We start from the raw sequence: 21,498 nt of genomic DNA on the forward strand, positions 1-21,498 counted from the left end.
TGTCAAATGGGACAACCACAGTACTTGTTTCACTGGGAGCACCCAACACGCTGAGCCTAGTAGCTGGCACGTAGTGAGAGCTCAGTAACAGAACTTGTAGCTACTACTGTTATAAAGGGAGGAAGGAGTCAACCCCAGTCACTTGCTCAGGCTGGCTGAAGACCTCCAAGGTTATCCAAGTCCTGAGGCAGTGGAATTTGCCAGTAATTAAGAGACCAGCAATTCAGCCCTTCTCCTTTGGGTTTCAGAATGAGGCAGGCTCAAGAAATACCAGCCCAGATGGAAACTTCTCAGTGGCCACAGGAATCATTCCAAAGAGGGCCTGACTAGGGCTGCAAGTGGGACTCTGGAAAAGGAGGAAACAGGACCCCCAAGCCACTAAGTCCCTGAGTTTATTAATTAACAGACAAGCATTTGCTCTGCCTGCTCCAAACACATGGCTCACCAGGGAAGGGCACCTTAGTCACACAAAAATAACCCCCCAGCGGGTTTTTGATGTGTGGAGCCTCTTTGTTTTTCTGAATTTTAATGAAGGGCTTTCCAGGCAGGATGAGAGAAGCACTCAGGGCTCCCTGTGGCCAAGGAGTGGGCCTCAGTCAGCTGCGGCCACCTGCATGGGCCTGAGCCAAAGCAGGGGCCTGGAGAGGCTGGCAGGGGAAGGTCCCTGTCCTGAGATGTGTCTGGGAGTAAGCAAGAAAAACAAAAACAAGAGCATCCGCTTAGGGGAAGGCTGGGCTCTGCTCCCTGTCAGCACGTGGTGGGAGAGACGGGAGGGTGCGGGGCAGAGCAGAGCAGCAGCTGTGTACCCAACGGTCAGAGGCTGGTCAGAGGCTCCCGACAATGGGTGGGGAGAGGGCTGCTCCTGGGAGAATGTTCTGTGGTGTTCTCAGGGAGACTCGGTTTGCCCCTCCCAAGGAGCATCTGGAAGGGGGCTCTGGGACCATGTGGCAGAAGGGAGGTGTGGGCCTTAGAGCTCAAGGCGTGGGGTACAGGCGGGTGGGGTCGGTGGTGGAAGGGAGAGTGTTATCCCAACAGCCACCAGGCCCTGAGGTGACCCTACTCATCACGCCCCCTGCTTGCTCCTCAGCGCCAGCTGCCTGGAAGACAGAACAAAGCAACAGTCCCGCCACAGGGCCCCATGGCGCTCAAGGGCAAGTCTGAAGGCATCATGCCAGGCCAGGCCCTCCCAGGACCACGGTGGGCAACTGTCTGCAACCTCCTTCAGGGCGCACTACCCGGGCCCTGTGCTGCAGGGAGAGAAGCTGCGACTGCCAGTGGGGGCCACTCCTCCCACACGGAGCTCTCCTTGGGCTCTTCAGCTCCCTGGAGCTCAGAGCTGCCCTCAGACTGCTCACAGAGTCTTTCCAAGACGGGGCTGGAAAGAAACCGAAGAGGCATCCACAGAATAAAGCCATTTATTGCATGTGAATGACCCAGTGTGGTCTACTGAAAATATTTTTATTACAAAATATTCCATATAGAAATTCTCATCCGCTTGTAAGTTTCCTTGGCTTGAGGCCTACTGCATTGCTCCAGGTCTGAGGCAGAGATAATGCGTTCAGGTGTTCTGAGGTGGTCCTGGGGGGTCCTCCTTCTCAGTGTGCACCTGGTCCCACTCGGTGAGGAGCTCCGAGGACACCTCCGTGTATAGATGGTCCCAGTCCCAACCAACATCGTCCTGACAACAAGGGTATCACTTGGTAAGACAAAGAATGGCCTTTCCCCTCAATGGCAGTCACCTTCCCATGCATCTAGGCCCCAGGGAAGTGCAGGCCAGCCTGGAGGGACAATGGCGAGTGGCTTCTGCTACCGTACCTCTCGCACTTCATGCTCTGGAGCCAGCACTTTGGTGAGGAGCTTCAGGTCAATCTCACCATCCTGTGAATGCACAAAAAGCCAGTTGGGACCTCAAGGGCGGTCAGGCAACAATCTCTTGTAAAGCAAGGACAGGGCGATCGAAGAACAGACCCAGGGACACGCCCTCGTCAGAGTCAACACCTGAGGGGGCCACAGGGCCACTGAGAAAGGAGGAAAGGCTACATGCTCTACGCTGGGCAGTGTTGGCAGAAGGGCCACACCAGGAGGCAGTGCGGGTCCTCAGGTGAAAGAGGGCATGGCAACAGAGCAGCAGGGCCTGGCCCTGGGACACACTGGAGGATGGTGGGCCTGGGCACGCCACGAGATCCCTGAGGACACCACCTCCCAGGACAGTGGACAAGGTGCTGTACGGCTTTGGGGGAACTGAGAAATCTCTCTACAGAGGCTGTGTGGAACCTGCCCCTCTGTGCAGAAGCCATTCCACTCACCAAGGTCTGAAAGGCCGAGTACTTCATGAGGTCATTGTCCAGGTCGCGGTAGGTCATCACCCGGTTCACCTGGATGCTGAAGGACAGGAAGTGTGAGGAGGGACCACAGGCAGGACAGGATCCAGGACTGTTGCTGGGCTACTGTGCCCAGAGCCTGGTATGCAGCTGGGAATGACCAGGGTGGGAATCAAATGTGTGAACTAGTTAGGAACTCGGGAGGGAGCCATCACCAGAAAGACTGCCTCTACACTGGGGGGCAGCAAGGCCCTCTCCAGAGGGTGGCTGGGTGTGTTAATCTGTTCTATTTAGTTGCCAGTTTCTGACCTAACTGAACCTACCTCGGAGGCGATGCCACCTGCAAAACAAAGTCCTCCTCCTGCACTTCTTCCAGATCCGGGATGATGGGAATATCTGCAAGGAGAGGAGGAGGCTCAGCGGTCCACAGCACATGGGATCTCGCCAGCTTCTCCGTTTACCATGGATTCACCTTCCACACCCAGCTGGGGGGCTGTGTGCTGGGGGTTGAATGGAGTCTCTGGCCTCCAGGAGTTCCTGGCATAGGACTGTGGTACAAACTAGGGCACGCATTAGAATCAAAAGTGGAGCCAGGCGGGTGGTGCGTGCCTGGAATCCCAGTGGCTTAGGAGCTGAGGCAGGAGGATCCTGAGTTCAAAGCCACCCTCAGCAAAAGTGAGGCCCTAAGCAACTCAGTGAGACCCTGTCTCTAAATAAAATTCAAAATAGGGCTGGGGATGTGGCTCAGTGGTTGAGTGTCCCTAAGTTCAATCCTGGGTACAAAAAAAAAAAGTGGAGCTTCAGTAATTTGTGACCCCCAGGCCTTTCCCCCATAATGTGCTGAAGGAGAACCCTCTGGTGGGGCTCATTCATCTGTACTTTTCCCTAAGATTTCTTCAGTGACTCTGATGCATGCAGCAGATTGGGAGCCTTGGGGTGATCTCCAAAGAGAGAAGGAAAGAAATGAGAAGAGCCTCCATTCTGTCCCAGACAGCATTTGGGGCTTGGAACAGAAGAAAAGGAAAAGGAACAGATGCATGAGCCTGGCATGGTCAGAGACAGAACCGAGAATGTGTAGTGTCACAAAATCGTGTCATTGTGAGCACCACCTGATCATGACCAATACTAAGGCATGCATTAAGACTAGAAAGCAACCGTCACAGTCTGGGTCACAGCACTCAGCTGCATCTAAAGGACTTTTTACACCAATGATGCAACCTGGATCCCCAACTTTGTCTTGGTGTTCGGGGCTCCACCTGGCAGGCTGGGGAGAACAAACACCACCCAGTCTAATCATCACACTTCTCTGGCTGTCTCGCGGGGCTTCCTTCTCTGAGACACAATTAGAGACATATGCGGAGACCCGAGGCCAGTCCTTCTATCAGCCTAACAAAGTCACACACACAGACTGAGAGACGGTGCGTCACTTCATTGTGGCATCTTGCTTCAGTTCCCCAAAACTGCCTGCCCTCATGGGGACAAATTAACTCCCTAAAGAAACAGTCATTACCAGCTCCAAATGAGCATCACTGGCTGGTTGAGGGGTTTCGCTTTAACCAATCAGGAAAACAACTAAAAGAGGTGGGGCAGGAGAAAAGGTCAAGTGGGGTAAGAAAGTCCAGCAATTCCCAAACCAACTGCAAACACCAAAACGAGGAACATTCCAGAGGAGACAAGTGAAGACACCCCTCACTTCTGCTTCCAAGGACTGAGTTCTATTTTATTTCCAAAAGAGGCACACGCTCACTCCAGCAACAGCTGGGAAGACCCTTGTCACTGTCAGCCCCCTGGTTATTTAGACTTTGTGAGAGCTCTGGTCCAGCTCAGCCAAGTATACAGACGTCGGATTCAAGCTGCTGCCTTCATTACTACTTCTCACTACAGACTCACAGCTGTTGCACCTGGAAAAAGAGAGAGAGAGGGCAAGAGAGAGACGGAGACACAGAAAGAGACAGGCAGAGAAAGGAAATAGTGAAAAGGGATAAAAATAAAGAGAAACTGCTGATAGGGATAAAGAAGAGACACATACACCGCCCCCAAAATAATGAACCAGGTTCAGCAAGTCCAATGTCTATAAAGAAGCTGTTCAAGCTTAGATCCTATCTCCCTGGCCTTGGAGAGAATTAGAGATGGAATTTGCTAAGAATCTATTTCTTATGCTAATAGAAATTTAGCTTCCTTTCTCGCCCCCCTTCTGAGTGATTCACACAATCCACTGTGTGGGCTGCTCAGGCTGCTCTGCTCCTTGAGCCCAGGCTGTGTGGGGCTCCCTGGCTATGAGATGGCACAGGCCCTGCAGAGGGACGGGGGAAGCTGGCTGTGCCACGTGCCATCAGCAGTGTGACAGTTTTGGAATGAGCCAGTTAGCTGCCACTAGTGGCTCTCCTCGGTGTGGAGTCCAGCCTGAGATGAATATTCAGAAGTTGGTAAGGAAATGCCCCACGCTGAGTTTAGGGCCCAGGACAGGGTCTTCTCAAACTCCCCTTTCCCTCCGCAACTTTAGCATTTGGGTCCTGTCAGCTCTGCCCAGCTTCTCTGAGCTCGGAGGAATTGCACTTCTGCCCAATGTCCACTCTCACTCCCCGTGGACCTCCCTCTTGGTACCCACCCCCCTCCTCCAAATGTGCACAAAAGAATGTGGGGCTGGCCCATCTGTGACAGATCAGAGGTCAGCGCGGGCCTTGGCAAAGGGGCTGCTCAGAGCGGCGCTGGCGGGGCTGGCCGCACAGTGGGATTTCTCTCTAATTGGAAAGCCTGGTGCCCAGTAGAACCCGGTGAACCGCCTGAGTGGGACAGAGCCAGCGATGACAGCCAGGCCAAGGCAAGCTGGAACATTCCGGTGCAGTGACAGCTTGAGCCATCGCAGCGGAGGGAGCCCATCCAATTCCCCGCCCCCAGTGGAACAGGTGGCCGTGGAGCAGGTTTTGGGCAAACTTCAAAGAACTTCACAATTTTACAGTTTCTGATTTACAGTCGCAGACAAGTGTCTGCTTATGTGTACATGAGATGGTCTGGGGACCTGCTTCTCTCTGTCCCCCACACCCCCAAGACATATCTACCATGAACAAACTTAGGAGAAAAGAAATGAACTTGATAAATCTGCTTCCTCACTAAATCACCCACAAGGGATGATCCAGCCCTGCTTCCCATCAGAGACAGTGATCTGACCGGCAAATGTGGCCTGGTGACCAAGTCTTGTAGGTTGGGAAGGTTAACATGCAAAGCACATAGTTTTAACAGAGCCGATGAGAGGAATTGAGTACTAGAGTACTGGTACTGTTGAAAAGCTACCACTGTTTCTATTTTTTGCAGTGTTGGGGACTGAACCTAGGTCCTGGAGCACATTAGGCTCTTACTACAGAGTTACATGCCCAACCCATCTGCTGCTATTTTTAAAATCCTACTATTTTATTTTTAATTTATTTATATCTTGCATTTTTAAAAATTTGTTCTATTTAGTTGTACATGACAGCAGAATGCAGTTCAATTCATCAGACACAAATGAAGCGCAACATTTCAAATTCTCTGGTTGTACATGGTGTAGAGACACACCAATCATGCAGTCATACATGTACCTAGGGTAATGATGTCCATCTCATTCCACCATTTTCCTACCCCTCCCATGACCCCTCCCCACTTCCCCTTTGCCCAATCCAGAGTTCCTCCATTCTTCCTATTCCCACCCCCCCCCCCAATTATAGATCAGTATCCACTAATCAGAGAAAACATTCAATCTTTAGTTTTTTGGGAAAAATCTCGCGATTTTAAAAATCCAATAATTATATTAACTTTGTTCTCATTTCCCTCTATGCTGATATTACTCAAAGAACATTAACAGTATCAACAAGATTAATAAAGTAGGTGCAGGATTCCCATCAACAGCTTAAGAGAGCAGGCTGGAGACAGGATGGCCCATTTCAAATCCTGTCTCCGCCACATACCGGTGGTGTGACTCTATCCTTTCTGAGCCTCAGTTTCTTCATCTGTAAAACTAAGATCATTACATTCACTTCATATGGTTTTTCAAAGTATCAAATGCAATAAACTTTGTAAAATACTAAGCACTGTGCTCAGTACATAATATTCACTATTCTTAACAAATACTATAATATTGTGCATCCAGAAAACCCAGATGCTCCTACCTTGACTTTCTCATTGAATCCTGCCCAGTCCAGTCATTTTTTAGAAGACAACAAGACTAAATCAAGATTAAGCAACTCATGTGAGGTGAAACCACTAATGATACTATTAATAATGCACCGCCAGGGCAAGGGTAGGCTTCCCTCTCCAAAGGGGCACCCACCCTACTCTGCACCCTACTCTTTTAAATGCAAAATGGCTTTGAAGACACCTCCTCCCACAGTGGAGGGGTGAGGCAAGGCCTATAGTTAGGACACCTTTATTTTTGCCTAAAACTTAATGTCCTTTGTTCTTGGATAGTTCTCTCATTCCTATAACTGTAAATAAACTAAGTCCTCTCTCTCACAAGCCCTGACTTGCTCCTTCCCTCAAGGTCAAATGAAACAGAATGGTAAAAATGCACTCACCACAGAACCTGGAAATGCCACCCGCCATGTCTTACTAAACTAGCTCTGAGAAGGACAAGGTGGCCTGGTACCGGAACAGCCCCGGGGGAGATGGCAAGGCAAGAGAGCTTTGAGTGGCCCCAGTGCCCTGGGATGCAGGTTCCCCTCCTGTCCCAGTGCCACCCTCCCACCCAGCATCTGCTGTGTGGTCCCAGCTCAGACCCCTCAACCCAGAGTCCTTCGGGGCCTTGCGCTTTCTCCCTGCCCCTCGGCTCTCCTGCAAGCTGCTCCACAGGCTCCTCTGCCCCACTTGGTGCCTGGTTGGCCACACTCTGGGAGATGCTATTTGTCTACTTGTTCCCTCAGTTCATTCATTTGGGGAGCATCGGCTGAGCACCCACCAGGAGCAAGAAGCCAGGAGAGATGGTGCCAATAATTGGCAAACAGAACACAGCTTGCAGTCTTCAGGAGCACCAGCCAGATAGGACGGCACACACAAATAAACATCCTGCTTATGAATCAAAATACACAGTGGGAAAATTACACAGTGGGAAAGAAACTAACTGAATTCCACGATAGACAATACCAGGGAGACCTAACTGTTTTATTTTTCTGAAGTAGAAGTCACATGACAGGTTACAGGATGGGTGTTATAAATTCAAATGCTATAAAAAAGTTTAGCATGAAAATTTTCCCTTCCTTCTATGAGATCCAGTCATCTCATCTCCCTAGAGGTAATCACTCAATTTCTTATATGTTTACTGAAAAGCACTTATGCATATCATAGTATATATGGCCCCCCCTTTTTTGGTACCAAGAATTAAACCCAGGCGCCCTTAACCTCTGAGCCACATCCCCAGCCCTTTTTTAATATTTCATTTAGAGATAGGGTCTCACTGAGTTGTTTAGGGCCTCACTAAGCTGCTGAGGCTGGCTTTGAACTTGTGATCTTCCTGCCTCAGCCTCATGAGCTGCTGGGATCACAGGTGTGTGCCACTGCGCCCAGAATATGTGTCCTTTTAGAAATGTCTGCAAATGGGATCAGGCTACTTATGAGTTGTTCTGAAACCTCTGTCCTTGTCCATATGTCGAAGTATCTCATTCTTTTCTATGGCCACCTTGTATTATATTAAATGCTCCCTAATGCATTCAACCCAGTCCAGGAAGGGTGAATTGGGGGCGTGGTGTGAGGAGCCAGGCAAGGTCTTTGAGTGAGGGACAAAGTAGCTAAGAGCTAAAGGAGAAGCTGGATTGAGCTACTCAGGGGACAGCAGGTGCAGTAACTTGCAGCATTAGGGAACCTGAAAGCAGGCTGGCACGGCCAGGAGAGCGCTATATGGATGAGGCAGGAGCAAAGGCATGGGACCAGGAGAGAAAGGCCCTGCACATCAGCTGGGGGACTCATGCTGGGTACCTGATATAAGTGAGATCCCACAGAGGCAATTAGGGATGACCAAGGTGGACTCAGTATGGCAAGGTTACAAAGGGAAGCTCTGTTCATAAAAAATAATAAATCGGGCTGGGGATATAGCTCAGTTAATAGAGTGCTTGCCTTGCATGCACAAAGCCCTGGGTTCAATTCCCAGCACTGAAAAAAAAAAAAAAGCGTTTGCTACAAAAAAATTAATAATTAATCAAGAGAAAAAGGAAAATGTACACCCCCTCCTTGTGAATATCTCTGAACCCAATGGGCAGAATTAAGAGCTCACTATTGTGTCCTTCTATAATCCATTCATGGCCACAGGTGCACCTCACTTTGCAGGAAGTAGGAGAAGTGAAATTTGCCTCGGCCCCTTGGCTGAGGGCAGAGACACACTCCAGTCACCTCTGCATTCCCAAGGGCTGGTGAAATACAGGATAACTGAGCAGAACTGAATCAAGAGAGGCCCCTCAAATCTGAAAAGTCACATGTGCAGAAGGTCAATCCCCTTTGTATAGTTCAGTTACAGTACAGTCCCAATGGTGCCTCGGTAGGAGTCACTCCCCAAGGTCAACCAAGGAGGATCCATGGAGACTTCTCGGATTTGATCACATCATGGCAAAGACTCTGCCTCACTTGCAAGCTGGGCCCATGGGGAAAGTCAGTGAATATCCAAGAAGCAACGGATGAAAGGGGCAGAGAAAGAGTCATTCAAATCTGGTGAACTCTGGACCCTCTGGCTCTGTCCCAAGGCTGGGCTGCACTGCTCTGCACCAATCTCCATGTTCTAGAAGCACGCAACAGAGGCCTGCTAACACGGGCAACAGCCCAGAGAATTTCTTTCAAAATGAGAGATCACCAAATAGGGAACTCATTTTAATACTGGAACTGCTGCCACCTAACAGAGTCCTTAGCAAACCAACACATGAAACCACAGAAATAAATAAGTGGTGCCCAAATAAACAGCAAATAGAAATGCACAGAAACACCCAAAGATCAATTACAACTGGTTTCAAAGATGCAAGAAGCTGCCATTCGCCCTGAAATATGTTCTTTGGGAATAATATCACGTGCGGGGATTAAGATGCTAACTACCCACAGAAATCCCAAAGGGACCCTGTTCTGCTTCCGTGGCCTGACAGTAAAAAGCCGAGCTGCCTCTTCTGGTGAGGTGGCCTCACTGTGGCAGCCCGCACTCCCACCTTGATTGTTTGGGAAACACTGGAACAGAAAGGGATTTCTTAGGTGCACTCAGCTAGTCACAGGTGACCCAGGCTCTTCACCTGGCAGACACTAAAGTCCCACAGGAAGGAGCAAACAAAGCAGGCTCTGAGTCTGCGTCCCAACCAGGCAAAGGTGTCTCAAGCAGGAAGCCCCCTCCTCTGTGTCCCATCGGGTTCTAGTCTTTGATGATTTCCTTTTTATCTTTTTCTTCTTTCTTAAAAAAATTCCTCTCGACCAGTGCTGGGGATGGAACTCAAGGCTTTGCGAATGCCAAGCTGGCGCTCTACCACTGACCTCGTGGGTGGTTTCTACAGAGCTACATAGAGTCTATTCTGTATCCCAGCACTATTTTTTTTTTTTTTGGCACCAAGGATTGAATCCAGGGGTCCTTAACCACTGGGCCACATCCCCAGCCTTTTTTAATTTTTTTATTTGTTCTTGTTAGTTATACATGACAGTAGAATGAATGTGTTTTGATATATTATACATATATGGAGTGTAATTCCCATTCTTCTGGTGGTACACGATGTGGAATTACATTGGTCGTGTAATCACATATACATATAGGATAGCAATGTCCAATTTATTCTATTATCTTATCTATTCCCATTCCCCCTCCCTTTCCTTCATCCCCCTTTGTCTAATCCAAAGTATTTCTATTCTTCCATACCCTCCCCTCTCCCTACTGTGAGTTAGTATCCACATATGAGAGAGAACATTCGGCCTTGGTTTTTTCACAGGGTCTTACTAAGTTGCTTAGGGCCTCACTAAGTTGCTGAGGCTGGCTTTGAACTTTCGATCCTCCTGCCTCAGCCTTGTGAGTTGCTGGGATTACAGGCATGGGCTACCGTGCCTGGCTCCCAGCACTTTCTCTCACCTTGTCGCCTTAGTAAACGATACAAGGGGCTGGCTTACCTTTCCTTTACTGGGTCCCTTAGGTGTTTACTGATGACATCTGTCCTCTCACTTCATCTACTAACTCAGCTCCCAACCTCAAACACCCTTCTGGGCCACACAGTCTCCTCAAGCTTCTTTCTCACTTGGCCTTGGCCACCGCAGGGTGTCCATCACAGGCTGTGAGGGCTAACGGCCACCATTCACAGCCAAGTTCAATAACCAATCCACATGAAAGAAATTTGGACATGCCGCCTCATGTCCAAAAAAAAGAGCAGTCCCGACAAACCCCTAATTCTGGGCCAAAAGTCAACAGACAATAGCAGAGCTCGCGACCGAAACAAAACAACGTCCATATTTTTAGGAGATGGCAACTTTAAACTAGAGATCATTATGATTTTTCTCTGCAGCTGCAAAACTTTGTTTTACTGAATGCTGTTACCTTCTGCATCACGTATGGGGAATTTTAAACAGGCAAATGGAAGAAGGTCTGATTGAAGATGAAGTTAAGTGAAAGAAATTGGTCTCATTTAGCACATGACAGGATTCATCTGTGTTCCCAAGTCCACTGAGGTGGCATCATGGGCGTTTCATATTCATGAGCTGCTGCGACACTATGTCCCCTCATTTACAAAGAGCCGTGTTCAGCAAATTCTGTCCCTGTGGACGCCCCGTGCATTTCATGGTCTTGTCAGAGAGACATCAAACGCTCCAGTAACCAAATACCAGAAAATGGCTTTAATTAGTGGATCTCAATCGTATAAATAATTTTTTTCTAAGTGAAAAAAATGGAGAATTTTTGAAAAAGAAAAAGAAAAGAGAGAGCAGCAGGCAACAGGCTTCAAACACCCGAAGGAACAAGGGAAAGAGGCGGTCTCGAAGGAGCTACTGAGCTGTCCCCTGTGCTCCCTGGATTAGGGACGAGGGGCACAAATGCATCTCCAGGTCCCTGGCAGGTCCACCTTAGGAAGACTTGTCCCTTGTGCTTTTGACTGATTAATACTGGGACCTTGCTACATCTGTCTGGCAGGTGAGGAGAGAGTATGAAAGCTGTGACAGTGGCCAGAGAGCCACACTGCTCAAGTGGAGAAACAGGGCTGACCACACACACAGTCCTCAAGACAGAGTGGGACATGGGGGCAGGAGTCGTGCACGGGCAGCTCCCTAGGGAAGCCTGCGATGGGGAGACAAAAAGCAGGTGCCCGTCCTATGGTGCCAGCTTGGGGTGGGCGTTTACGTCTGTGTCCCATGTGCTGAGACACTTCTGCGCTCCTGCCAAAGTGAATCTCTCATGATGCTGGCGGAGGAGACGGCAGACCTTGAGAGGAGCAAGGTCAAAGTGGTTTTCCCTCAGCCCTCACTGGGAGGACTCTCAGCGGACGATGGGCTGAGAGCACTGGCGTGGTCCCTGCCTGGCCTCTCCAGAGTGGGTTTCTGGCAGAGAACAGGGCCTGCTAACAGCGGTGAGTGGGCTCGGGTGGTGGGTGACCTCCTTACTGCACCTCCAGTGAGGCCGCAGAATGTTGAAGGAGCTATGGGCACAAGGCCATGGATGGAAATGTTCCCCACCACCCTGCCCAAGCCTACTGAAGGCCACGGGTGTCCACAGCACAGCCGGTCGTTGACCAGGTCCCCACCTTGCAAGCAATCCACAGCCAGCGCTCAGGAGCGACACGCGGGTCCCCACAGGGTTCTCTAGAGAGGGACTCCGTTCACCCAAGAGCCTTAAGTGATGTGATTCTGAGAAGACTTCAGTGTCACCTGCCAGGGTGGCCTCTGGGGACACCGTGAGTGACAACTGAAGGAAACAAGAAGCAAGGCCCCTCCGCGAGCTCCCATGAGCTCCGAGCGGCTCTCTCCAGCTTCCATCTGCAGAGCTGTGTTAAGGACAAGGAGGGGGGAAGGACTTTAAATGGGACGGAGGAATGAAGTGGCTGGAAGGAACAGAAAGCTGCAGCTCCCCACTGTTCAATGAGGCCCGGGATGAATGACACGGTACTAATGTGACAGAGCGCCTTCTTCAGGGCGCCAGTCCAAGCATGTTAGAGACGGGCACATCTGATTCCATTTCATCCTCTTCATGTTTCGCTGGGAAAAACAAGACAAACTACACTGCTTTCATTCCCAATCCTCGGGTTTTGTATTTTTCCTTATATATATTTATTAAAAAAATGCTCCTTTGATCGGTGCCACCCGTGACACCCCCACATACGGAACGCTTCTGAGCGGTTCCCTCCGCGCAAGGCCACTGCTGGTGACAGCCAGCTGGTTTTGATCACAGCCATCCCGAATCGGATTTTCATAAGATAGATGAGGAGTCTTACTGCTGCTCTCTCTCTTATCAGATGAGAAATGGAGGGGGAGGGGGAGGCAGGGTCCTGAGGGAACAGCGCAACAATCAAGGGCTGCGAGGTTCTTTCTCTGTCCCTATGCTGCTGCAATTTTCAAAGGAGTTTGCCTCGGGCACTTTTAAATGATGGTGTCTCAATTCTGTAATCATCTTTCAAGAGCTTTCTCTTAAAGGGTCTTTTAGGTAAACCTAGTCCGTCAACCACACTTATGGACTTGGGAATCACATTCCCAGTGTGTCCTCCTGCGTGAGTCCATGTGCACCACGTGCACAGCGACACCTGTGAAGAGAGGAAGGAAGATCCACCAGCTGCCCATCATGATTGCCTCTCGCTAGGGTAGGAGGATCCCGTCACCTCCCCAGATCTCTGCCTTCTCTAGATTTTGCGGGCTCATGTCCTTCTTTAGAAACTAATCTCCATTTTGAGCATCAGAAGGAAAATGTTTCTCCAGCTGAGGGCTAGGTGATGTCCTAAGTCCAACCTCAGATGCATAAACATCCCTGTCCCCTCCCATCTCACCTGAGCTCACCTGGTTGTCAGGCTTCAAACTGAGAAAGTGAACCACAGCTGTGGGTCCAGGAGTGTGTGAACAGTCACCAGCCATCCGGGCAACACCTTGCTGTTTTTGGACAAAGACTATTTGGTGCAACCTGTCTTTTTCCATGGCAGCCAGCATTAGGCTTTTTCTTTATACAGTTCCCATCACTTGAAAGAGACCTCATAGGACACTGACCCTCTATCTCCTTCTGGTCAAATAAAAATCTAAGGAGTCTGAGATCTCCCTGAACAGTGCTTCTCCCCAGTGTGGGCCTGTGTGTTTAGGATGTCACCTGCTCTCATCCCTTAGCTGCCCCTCTCTTCACAACTTCATGGAGAAGTGTCCCCGTCCTTCCCCAAGGGCTGAGACCCAGCTCACAGCCATGCATGGGCAGCTATGTGACACTGAATGGGAGTATAACTCTGTCCTATCCTGATCCTGTCTTCTGAATTCATTGAGGACAGAAGCCAGGGAGTCACAGAACAAATACCCTGATCTCTGTAATGATTTCAGGGAGATGTAACTCTTTACTTCTGTTGGCGTTTACTGTCAGATGATTTGCTCTTAATCACATTCCTCCAAACAGACCACAGGCTGCTGATGGCGTTTTCCTAGTTCCTGGAGGAAGGTTATGCACGTGTGCGTGGCACAAGACTTTCTGTTCGTTCTTCCCATTCCACCTCTTCAGATGGGCACATGCAAGGAAGCTACTCACAGAAACAAAGAAAATGGGATCCCAGAGGAGGTTACTACCAGCATGTTTTGGGCAGAGATGTAATGATGGTAATTCGGGGCTCCCAGGTGTGACCTAAGTGATTTCGGGGCACCCCCCACCCTGGGGCATAAACGCACTCCCTTCCAGCTCCATCAGTGCAGCGGGGGGTCTGGTCAGGACTCTGGGCTTTGCTGTGCAGCGCAGCAAAGGTAAGGAAGAACATGACTGAGCTGACCAGGAACTAAAACCAAGCTTAACACAGTTCTCCAAACTAGAATTCTGCCTTTTGTAGCGGAGGGGGCCAAAAGAAGACAGCAAACCAGTCTCTATCCTACTTGCTGAATCAGGTAATTCCCAACATCTCTCCCTCCGGTGGACTTCCAGAAACCTACTCTGTGATGACGCACGCTCTTGTTAGGCTAGGGTCATATTGCCTTGCATCTCCTCCTGCAAAATCCAGAGCCAAGTGGAAACCACTTCTCTCAATTAAAGAAACCCTTAGGAAGTCCATGTAATTTCTGCAGTGTCTTGCTCACTCTGGGCCCTACTCTGGTTAAACCCTAGCCCTTGTGACCTCAAGGATCTACATCTATTACGAGTTCATTTTTTTTTTTTAGCTGCCAGGAACTTGGCTGTAACCACCTATCGAGAAAGAACTAAATTCAGATCCCTGGTCTAGAAGGTGCACCCCACTAGGAATCAGGAATCTTGGGTCCTAAATCTGCCCCTAATTGGCGGATCTTACACAATTGCTTGGCAACTCTAGTCCTAAGGTTCCTTACTACGAAAATGAGGTCTCTAAGACAGCTGGGTGTTCACTGGCACATATCCATGAGATTAAAAACAAAAAAACAAGCAAGACCCTGTCTCTTAGATTCATCTATGGTAGTCCTTCGAAATATTCCACAGTCACAGCCATGGCATGCAAATAGAGCACTACCCCTTTTGTAAAGCATCAGTGTAATAAAAATCTCTCTTCTATAATGCAATCAGCCAGCGATTCCACCTCTATCCATCACGGACTCTGTTCGGTATTCCCACCATCACCTGTACCACTTCCTAGCATCCTCTTACAGTCCATGCAGTCTTTCAAATGTCACTCTCTCTGTGCTGCTGCTTTATTTCTTCTGCTGTGTCTCAAAGAGGTGGGCTGTGGGGAGCTATAAACATGGCACTTCAGAGCCTAGGCGGTACCCTGGGGAGCCTCTGGGCTCACCAAACCTCCCAAACTTCCCCAACCCATCCAAGCCCACAGAAACTCCATCCTCTTGCCTTAAAATAGGTTCTCTCCTCTGAAAGATTTGGCATAGACACAGGAATTCATTATGCAAAAGTAATCTCAGTGGACTTGATGGAGAAGAAAGAATAACAAGAAAGAGAGGACTGGTCAAACCTGAAAATTCTGTTTCGTGTGACAACAGCTTTTTTTTTTTTTTAAATATTTTTTTTAGTTTTCGGCGGACACAACATCTTTGTTTGTATGTGGTGCTGAGGATTGAACCTGGGCTGCAGGCATGCCAGGTGAGCATGCTACCGCTTGAGCCACATCCCCAGCCCGGACAACAGCTTTAACGACCTGGCCTCTTTAGCTTTTCTTTGTTCAGCCCAGACACTGTTGTGGACAAGACTTCACAGGAAGAGGATCAGCAGAGAAGAGGACACCAACGCGTGACTCTGAGAACCAGTGGAGGAGAGCAAATGTGCAACAGGGTGCTGGAAAATCGCGCAGAGGCTGCTGCTTCAGTAAGTGAGGCCAAAGAGCAGCCTGGAGCCACTACTAGCCGAGTGAGGGCAGAAGGATTAGGAGACGCAAGACCACATGAGAACCCCAGCTCTGCGGCTTACCAGCACGGGCAAGCTGAGCAGTTAGCACAAAGCCACCCGCTAAACTTACAGGAATTTTGCATGTGAGTCTGCTGTCGTTTCAATCATAAACAGCTCTCCGCGTCTGTGTTAAAGGCTTGGTGCCAGGTTGGTGGAAATGTTAGGAGACAGGGCCGAGGAGGTCCTTAAGTCATTGGGGTCATTTCCCTGAATGGGATTGTGGGATCCTGTTATCTTTCTCTTTTTCCTGGCTTCTTGGCTCATGAAGTAAACAGTTTGCTCTGGCATGAGCCTCTTGCACTTATCAACCAACACCCCGCTGAAGGCCAAAAGCAATGGGCCTCATCTTAGACTGGAGCACCCAAAATCATAAGCCAAAATAACCTTTTTCTCATTATATGTTAATTATCTCAGGTATTTGGTTATAGTAATGGTAAACTGACGAAAGCCAGGTTGTCAAATACAAACATCAATGAAGATGAGGTTATACGATTATAATTAAGTTATATTAAAACCAAGATAACCGATCCTCAAACTCACGACTTTCTATATACTAATATACTTTACTTCACCTGTGCTCTCGAAATTATCTACATACGATGTACTTACAGGGTGGAAATATGATGCAACTGTGACGTCCTAACTTTGTGGACACTGACGTCATGGTAGTAGCTCAAAACCAGCTGTGGTGGGAATATCTGCACCACAGAAACTGGCAAACACTAACAACCATGACTGTTTCTCTCCTGGAAAGCTGGCTGTTGATCTGCCATCACATCCTGGCTTACTGGCCATGTGACCTCAGTGAGTTCTTCAACTTCACAAAGCTTTGATTTCTTCCGCCATTAGATGGTGAGAATCACAGCGTCTCTCAGAATTGCTGGGGGAGTTAACTGAAGTACTGCAGGTAAGGCACAATGCCTGGTGCGTGGCAAACACAAACATTAACTGTCAGAACCACTTCCTACAAGAATGACTTCTTTTTCAAATTGCTTACCAGGATCCTATGAATAGAACCAAGCACAGACACAAGAGAGGGCAGCTTAATCCAGGAACAAGTGAGTGCAAACCCCCACCCCTGCTGCAATTCCTGCTCCTGTGCTTGGAAAGGGGAGACAGGCAGGGGTTTGAAAGACTTTAGTGACTAGTCCCAATAACTTTGAAGTTCAAAAACACAAACCTCTTTGAAGAAGCATTATTTAATAAAACATCAGTGGTACTTACAGTAGTTTAAATAAAATCAGGGAGGCAAAGGAGCTAGGTTTAGGAGCCACCTAGGAAGTTCCAGAAGCTGTCTTAAGCTTGAGGAAGGAATGCAGTACATGGTGGAATGTTCTAAGGGAGAATGGAGTTGAGACACCAGGGTTCCAATTCATCTGTCCTTTATTTTTTGTACTGGAGACTAAACCCAGCAGCGCTTAACCATGAGCCACATCCCCAGTCCTTTTTATTTTTTATTTAGCGACAGGGTCTCACTGAGTTGCTTAGGGCCTTGCTTAATTGCTGAGGCTGGCTTTGAACTTGAGATCCTCCTGCCTCGGCCTCCCAAGATGCTGGGGTTACAGGTGTGCGCCACTGCACCTGGCTAACTGATCTTAAAGAATTCTTCTACTTTTTCTTTCTCAACATTAATGCTGTTTAGGCTCAGAGTGACTCTGATGTTTGCAAGAAAAGGGATGAAGAATATAGTCAAGGGTTAAGCAAGGAATGAAAAAGAGCCCAAAAGAGAATCAGAAAGCCCAAGAGAGAGATGAACAGCGAGTGGAGGACATGGAGGGGTGGCGGAGAGATGGTCCTCTAGAGATAGCATATTTCCAATCCCACTGACAGCCCAGCACTTCACATCTCCTCCAGCCTGGCTGCTTGGCTGTGTTCAGCCACTTTTACCTATTTTCCCTGTTGACATGGATAGAAAATTGAGCAATTACCCTTAAACTCAGCTCTCAGATCATCCAGATTGCTGCACTTGTGGAATTAAGTCCCAATTGCCCCTGGCTAGAAGTGGCTCGCCTAGGCTTGTCCTTTAGGAATTAAATACTTTTTGGTTGGCCAGAAGGATTTATTGTTCCTAAGGTTTTGAGGTATTCAATTCTGTCAAAACTGTATCTTAGAATGCAAAGGAGCCCCATCTCCAGTGGAGCCCAGGCACGCCCAAGAGCCAAGACTGCTGGGAAGGGGATTCCACTCACAGCCCTGCACGACACCAAAGGGCCATGGTTAAACACAAGAATCACTGATGGCTTTTTTAAAATTTTAACTCGTGCTTTCAGAGACCTTCTACTTTTTAAAGACATACTGTGGGGCTCACAAATTCTTTTTTAATTTGAATTTAGCTCTGAGTAAATGATTTGAAAGTTGAGTTCTTGTCTAATTGCACATTCACTTGTTGTTTTATCCTGAATATTCTTCATCCTTTTTTAAGATAAGGAATTTCCTTTCTTCTATCCACGGCCTCTCAATGCATTTTGTTTTCTGTGCTGGGATCAAATCCAGAGCCTCTTGCACACTAGGCAAGCGCTCTACTACTGAGCTCCGTCCCCAACCTGTGATGTTCTTTTGTTAAAGGTTCACATTCTGCCCCGAGTTTACTTTCTGTGAGCTGGTTTTAGAGCTGGCCTTCAAGAGGTTAGGGAGTGACATAACCTGGTCCTTGCTCTCTCCCTCCTCCCCACCCAGCCCCACTACCACCTCTCCTGAAGTTTACATTGAAGTTTGAAAGTCCCTGCTTCAGAGTGGCCTTCCCGCATCACCTGATCCACATCAGTCTTTCGGATTTTCTTTCTCATAGGGCCCTGCACTCTTCCTTTGGGGCACTCAATCACAATTGTGTGTTTGATCCCTACTTCCCTGACTGGATAAACTGCACGGGACAAGGACGGTGACGTTTCCTTCACCACTGCATCCCCAGAGCCCAGCCCCGCGCATCGCAGGTAGGAATGTTCAGCAAACAGCTGCTGAAAGAGTCAATGAGTGACTTCCCCAAAGTCACCCGGACAGGCTGAGTTCAACCCTATTCCAGCTCTGACCTTTCTCTAATGCCATTCAACCTTTCCATGACAGGAGTCCAGGGCCTTTGGACAAAGCAGGAACCTGATTCTCAGAATGGACGATGATGCCACTGAAAGATGGCCATTTCAAGACCAGTTTTACCTCCCTATAATTTTGGGACCTTACTGTCATGTTGGGGTCTGTCTTGTCATCTTCCAGCTGTTTTCTGTTACAAATTCAATGTCCCTGAAGCACTGCGGTGGCGACAGCTGGGAGTGAGGCTACCTGGAATCATCAAGGTGGATGACTGCTGGTCTCTACAACTGCATCCAAGGCAGAGCATGTAGAGTGGCTAAAGACTTGTAGTTGAGGATGGATGAGACGCAGGCTTGGCTCGGCAGAACCAGTTCTCCTCTGGTCACCTGAATTCCTTCTTCACTCTGCAGCTGGAGTCTCCTCTCGGATCTGGCGTCTTACCTTGGGAGGCATTTCTCATTTTTCTCTAGCTAACCAAGCCCTGCCCATCCTTCGGGATCTGGTACGAGTTCTTCCTTCTCCCTGAAGTGCTCTCAGCCCACAGGGATTTCCTCCTCTCCTCAGCTCAAGGCCATTAGTAACATAACCCACAGACATGGCAATCACTGGGGGCTGCCTTGGCTACTTTACTTAACTCTTGTAGTGCTTTTGATCTTTTATCTTCCAATAAGGTCCTAAGTTCCTTTACAGCAGAGGCCCATAAGGTCTTGTGAAGGACCTGCGGACCAGTTCCCAAAGGCCTAATCCAACTGGTAGATGCATTTCATTCTGTTTACAAAGTGCTTTTATAAAATTCTTTCTTGGGGGCTGGAGTGTGGCTCAGTGGTAGAGAGCCTGTTCACCATGTGCAGAGCGCTGGGTTCGATCCCCAGGACCAAGAAATGAAAAATCAGTCATTTTTTCGCCCCAGTTTTTATTTTTTGGTGCTGAGGGTTGAACTCAGGGCTTTGTGCATTCCCAGAGCATGCTCTACCATGAGCTGTGCCCCCAACCTGTCACTTTTCAGAGATACATTTGAAAACTTTGAGGATGTGCCCCCTCCCCTTCTACCTTGCCGTTTCGCAGGCTCAGATCATCCACCTGGACCACACAGCCATTGGGCTGACAGCCTGGCCGTGGTCTTGCCAACAGTCCCCACGTAGGACATTCTTGTTAACCAACATAGCACAAAGCCACCTCTGATCATCACTGACTCTTCCCCTTCTCAGTTTGAAGACACGCCTCATCTACCTCCAAAGCTCTCTCCTCCCTGTTTTTCTCTTCTCTTCCCTGGGAAGCAGGAGGCATCAGTGGAGGGAGGCCATGCTTCTCTTTTCTCCGGAGGCACCAGGAGCTTGGAAGGAAGAGTGTGCCTTCCCCAGGGAAGAATGAGCTGCGTGTACCAAGGGTGAAGCCAGGGAGCCTGAATACTGACAAGTGCATCTAGAGGGACATGGCTCCCGAGAGTTCACCATGAGAGACGGAAAGAAAGGAGTGAGGCTCTCTCCTCGCCAGACCAGAAGCCCCAGAGGACAGGGACTGCACCAAAACCTGCTGGCTTTCCTCAATGACACCTCCAAGTCTGCTGGTGGAAGGGGACCACGGAGGAGGAAGGAGACCCGACCTCTGGTCTTCATTTCTCCTTTGGGATTCTCACCCATCACCCACCTCCACTAATGTAAGAAATGATCAGTCCCCTCCCAGGTCCTTGCACTGACAACCTCGAAGAACCTGGATGTGACTTTTATTAAGAGAACCAGCAGGTTTCCTGACAGGTGTCCAAAGAGCTATTGAAAGTCTCCACTGAGTGAGCGTCCATGGATGATTGAGGGGAATCCGCCTGGAGTCTCCTCGCCCACCGGATATTCCAAGTTCAAAGGAGCAGCCTTCACCAGCCAACCAAGTAATTCTCTGAGCAAAGATAATTCTAGAAACTAGCTATATGTAACATATGATTCTTACTGCATAATGGATTCTAAACATTCACAGAGAGTGAAGTGGACTAAGTCGAGTGTGAAGTGTGACATATGAACTGAGTTTCCATTAAAGGGCCCAAGCATGACTGCATGGAAAACAGATTTATGCTGGAGAAGAGGCATTCCTCCAGGAGGGGAGAGCACGTGCGCTCTCTGACAAGGAAGGGTTTCATGCTTCAAGCCTCCAGCGCCCAAATAAAGGCCGAATCATGAATTTCATGTTGCAAGTTTATGAAGGGGGAAAAAAATACTAGAGGTGTTCTCTGAAAATAGGCATCTTTCTTTTTTCCTTCCTTAGTGAAATTGTTGTTAAGCACCCCATCAATCACTCGAGGCGCTCTATGTTATAAATCTGGAAACTGACATCAGTACAAATTAACTCATTGAATGAGACACCCGAAGCCTCTCTGAGGGTCCCAGCATCTGTTACAGAGACTAAGAATGAGGGCTCTGGGGTTCAAGATCCACCTCCAAATCCTGGTGCTGCCATTAACTAGTTGTGTGACCTTAGAAAAAGTTATCTTTATCTTGGTTTGCTCATCTTCGAAATGGGGATAATGAACCTTTCATATGTCTACTGACAGGTGAACATACTATGGTATGTCCATACAATGGAATACTACTCAGCAATAAAAACAAACAGGCGAACAACATACAATAATGAGGATGAATTTCACAATCATTATGCTAAGTAAAAAAAAAAAAC

At 48.7% G+C, this 21,498-nt stretch overlaps 1 protein-coding gene across 2 annotated transcripts in view; it reads right to left on the reverse strand.

Moving 5' to 3' along the window:
* Window positions 1-1,397: 1,397 nt before the first annotated feature.
* Window positions 1,398-21,498, reverse strand: part of Ift43 (intraflagellar transport 43) — a 78,515-nt gene continuing 58,414 nt past the window's right edge. For both annotated transcript variants that reach the window (XM_046440794.2, XM_046440795.2), the window contains 4 exons: window positions 2,645-2,717; window positions 2,307-2,382; window positions 1,816-1,878; window positions 1,398-1,678 (listed from right to left, as the gene is read on the reverse strand). In XM_046440794.2, the coding sequence (XP_046296750.1) occupies window positions 1,559-1,678; window positions 1,816-1,878; window positions 2,307-2,382; window positions 2,645-2,717 (332 nt within the window). In that variant the 3' untranslated portion in view covers window positions 1,398-1,558. The remainder of the gene's footprint in view (window positions 1,679-1,815; window positions 1,879-2,306; window positions 2,383-2,644; window positions 2,718-21,498) is intronic.

Source organism: Marmota monax, unplaced genomic scaffold (assembly GCF_021218885.2).
Source record: "Marmota monax isolate L192 unplaced genomic scaffold, Marmota_monax_Labrador192_F-V1.1 WCK01_AAM20220418_F8-fsc00017, whole genome shotgun sequence".
In the NCBI taxonomy this organism is placed as follows: Eukaryota; Metazoa; Chordata; class Mammalia; order Rodentia; family Sciuridae; genus Marmota; species Marmota monax.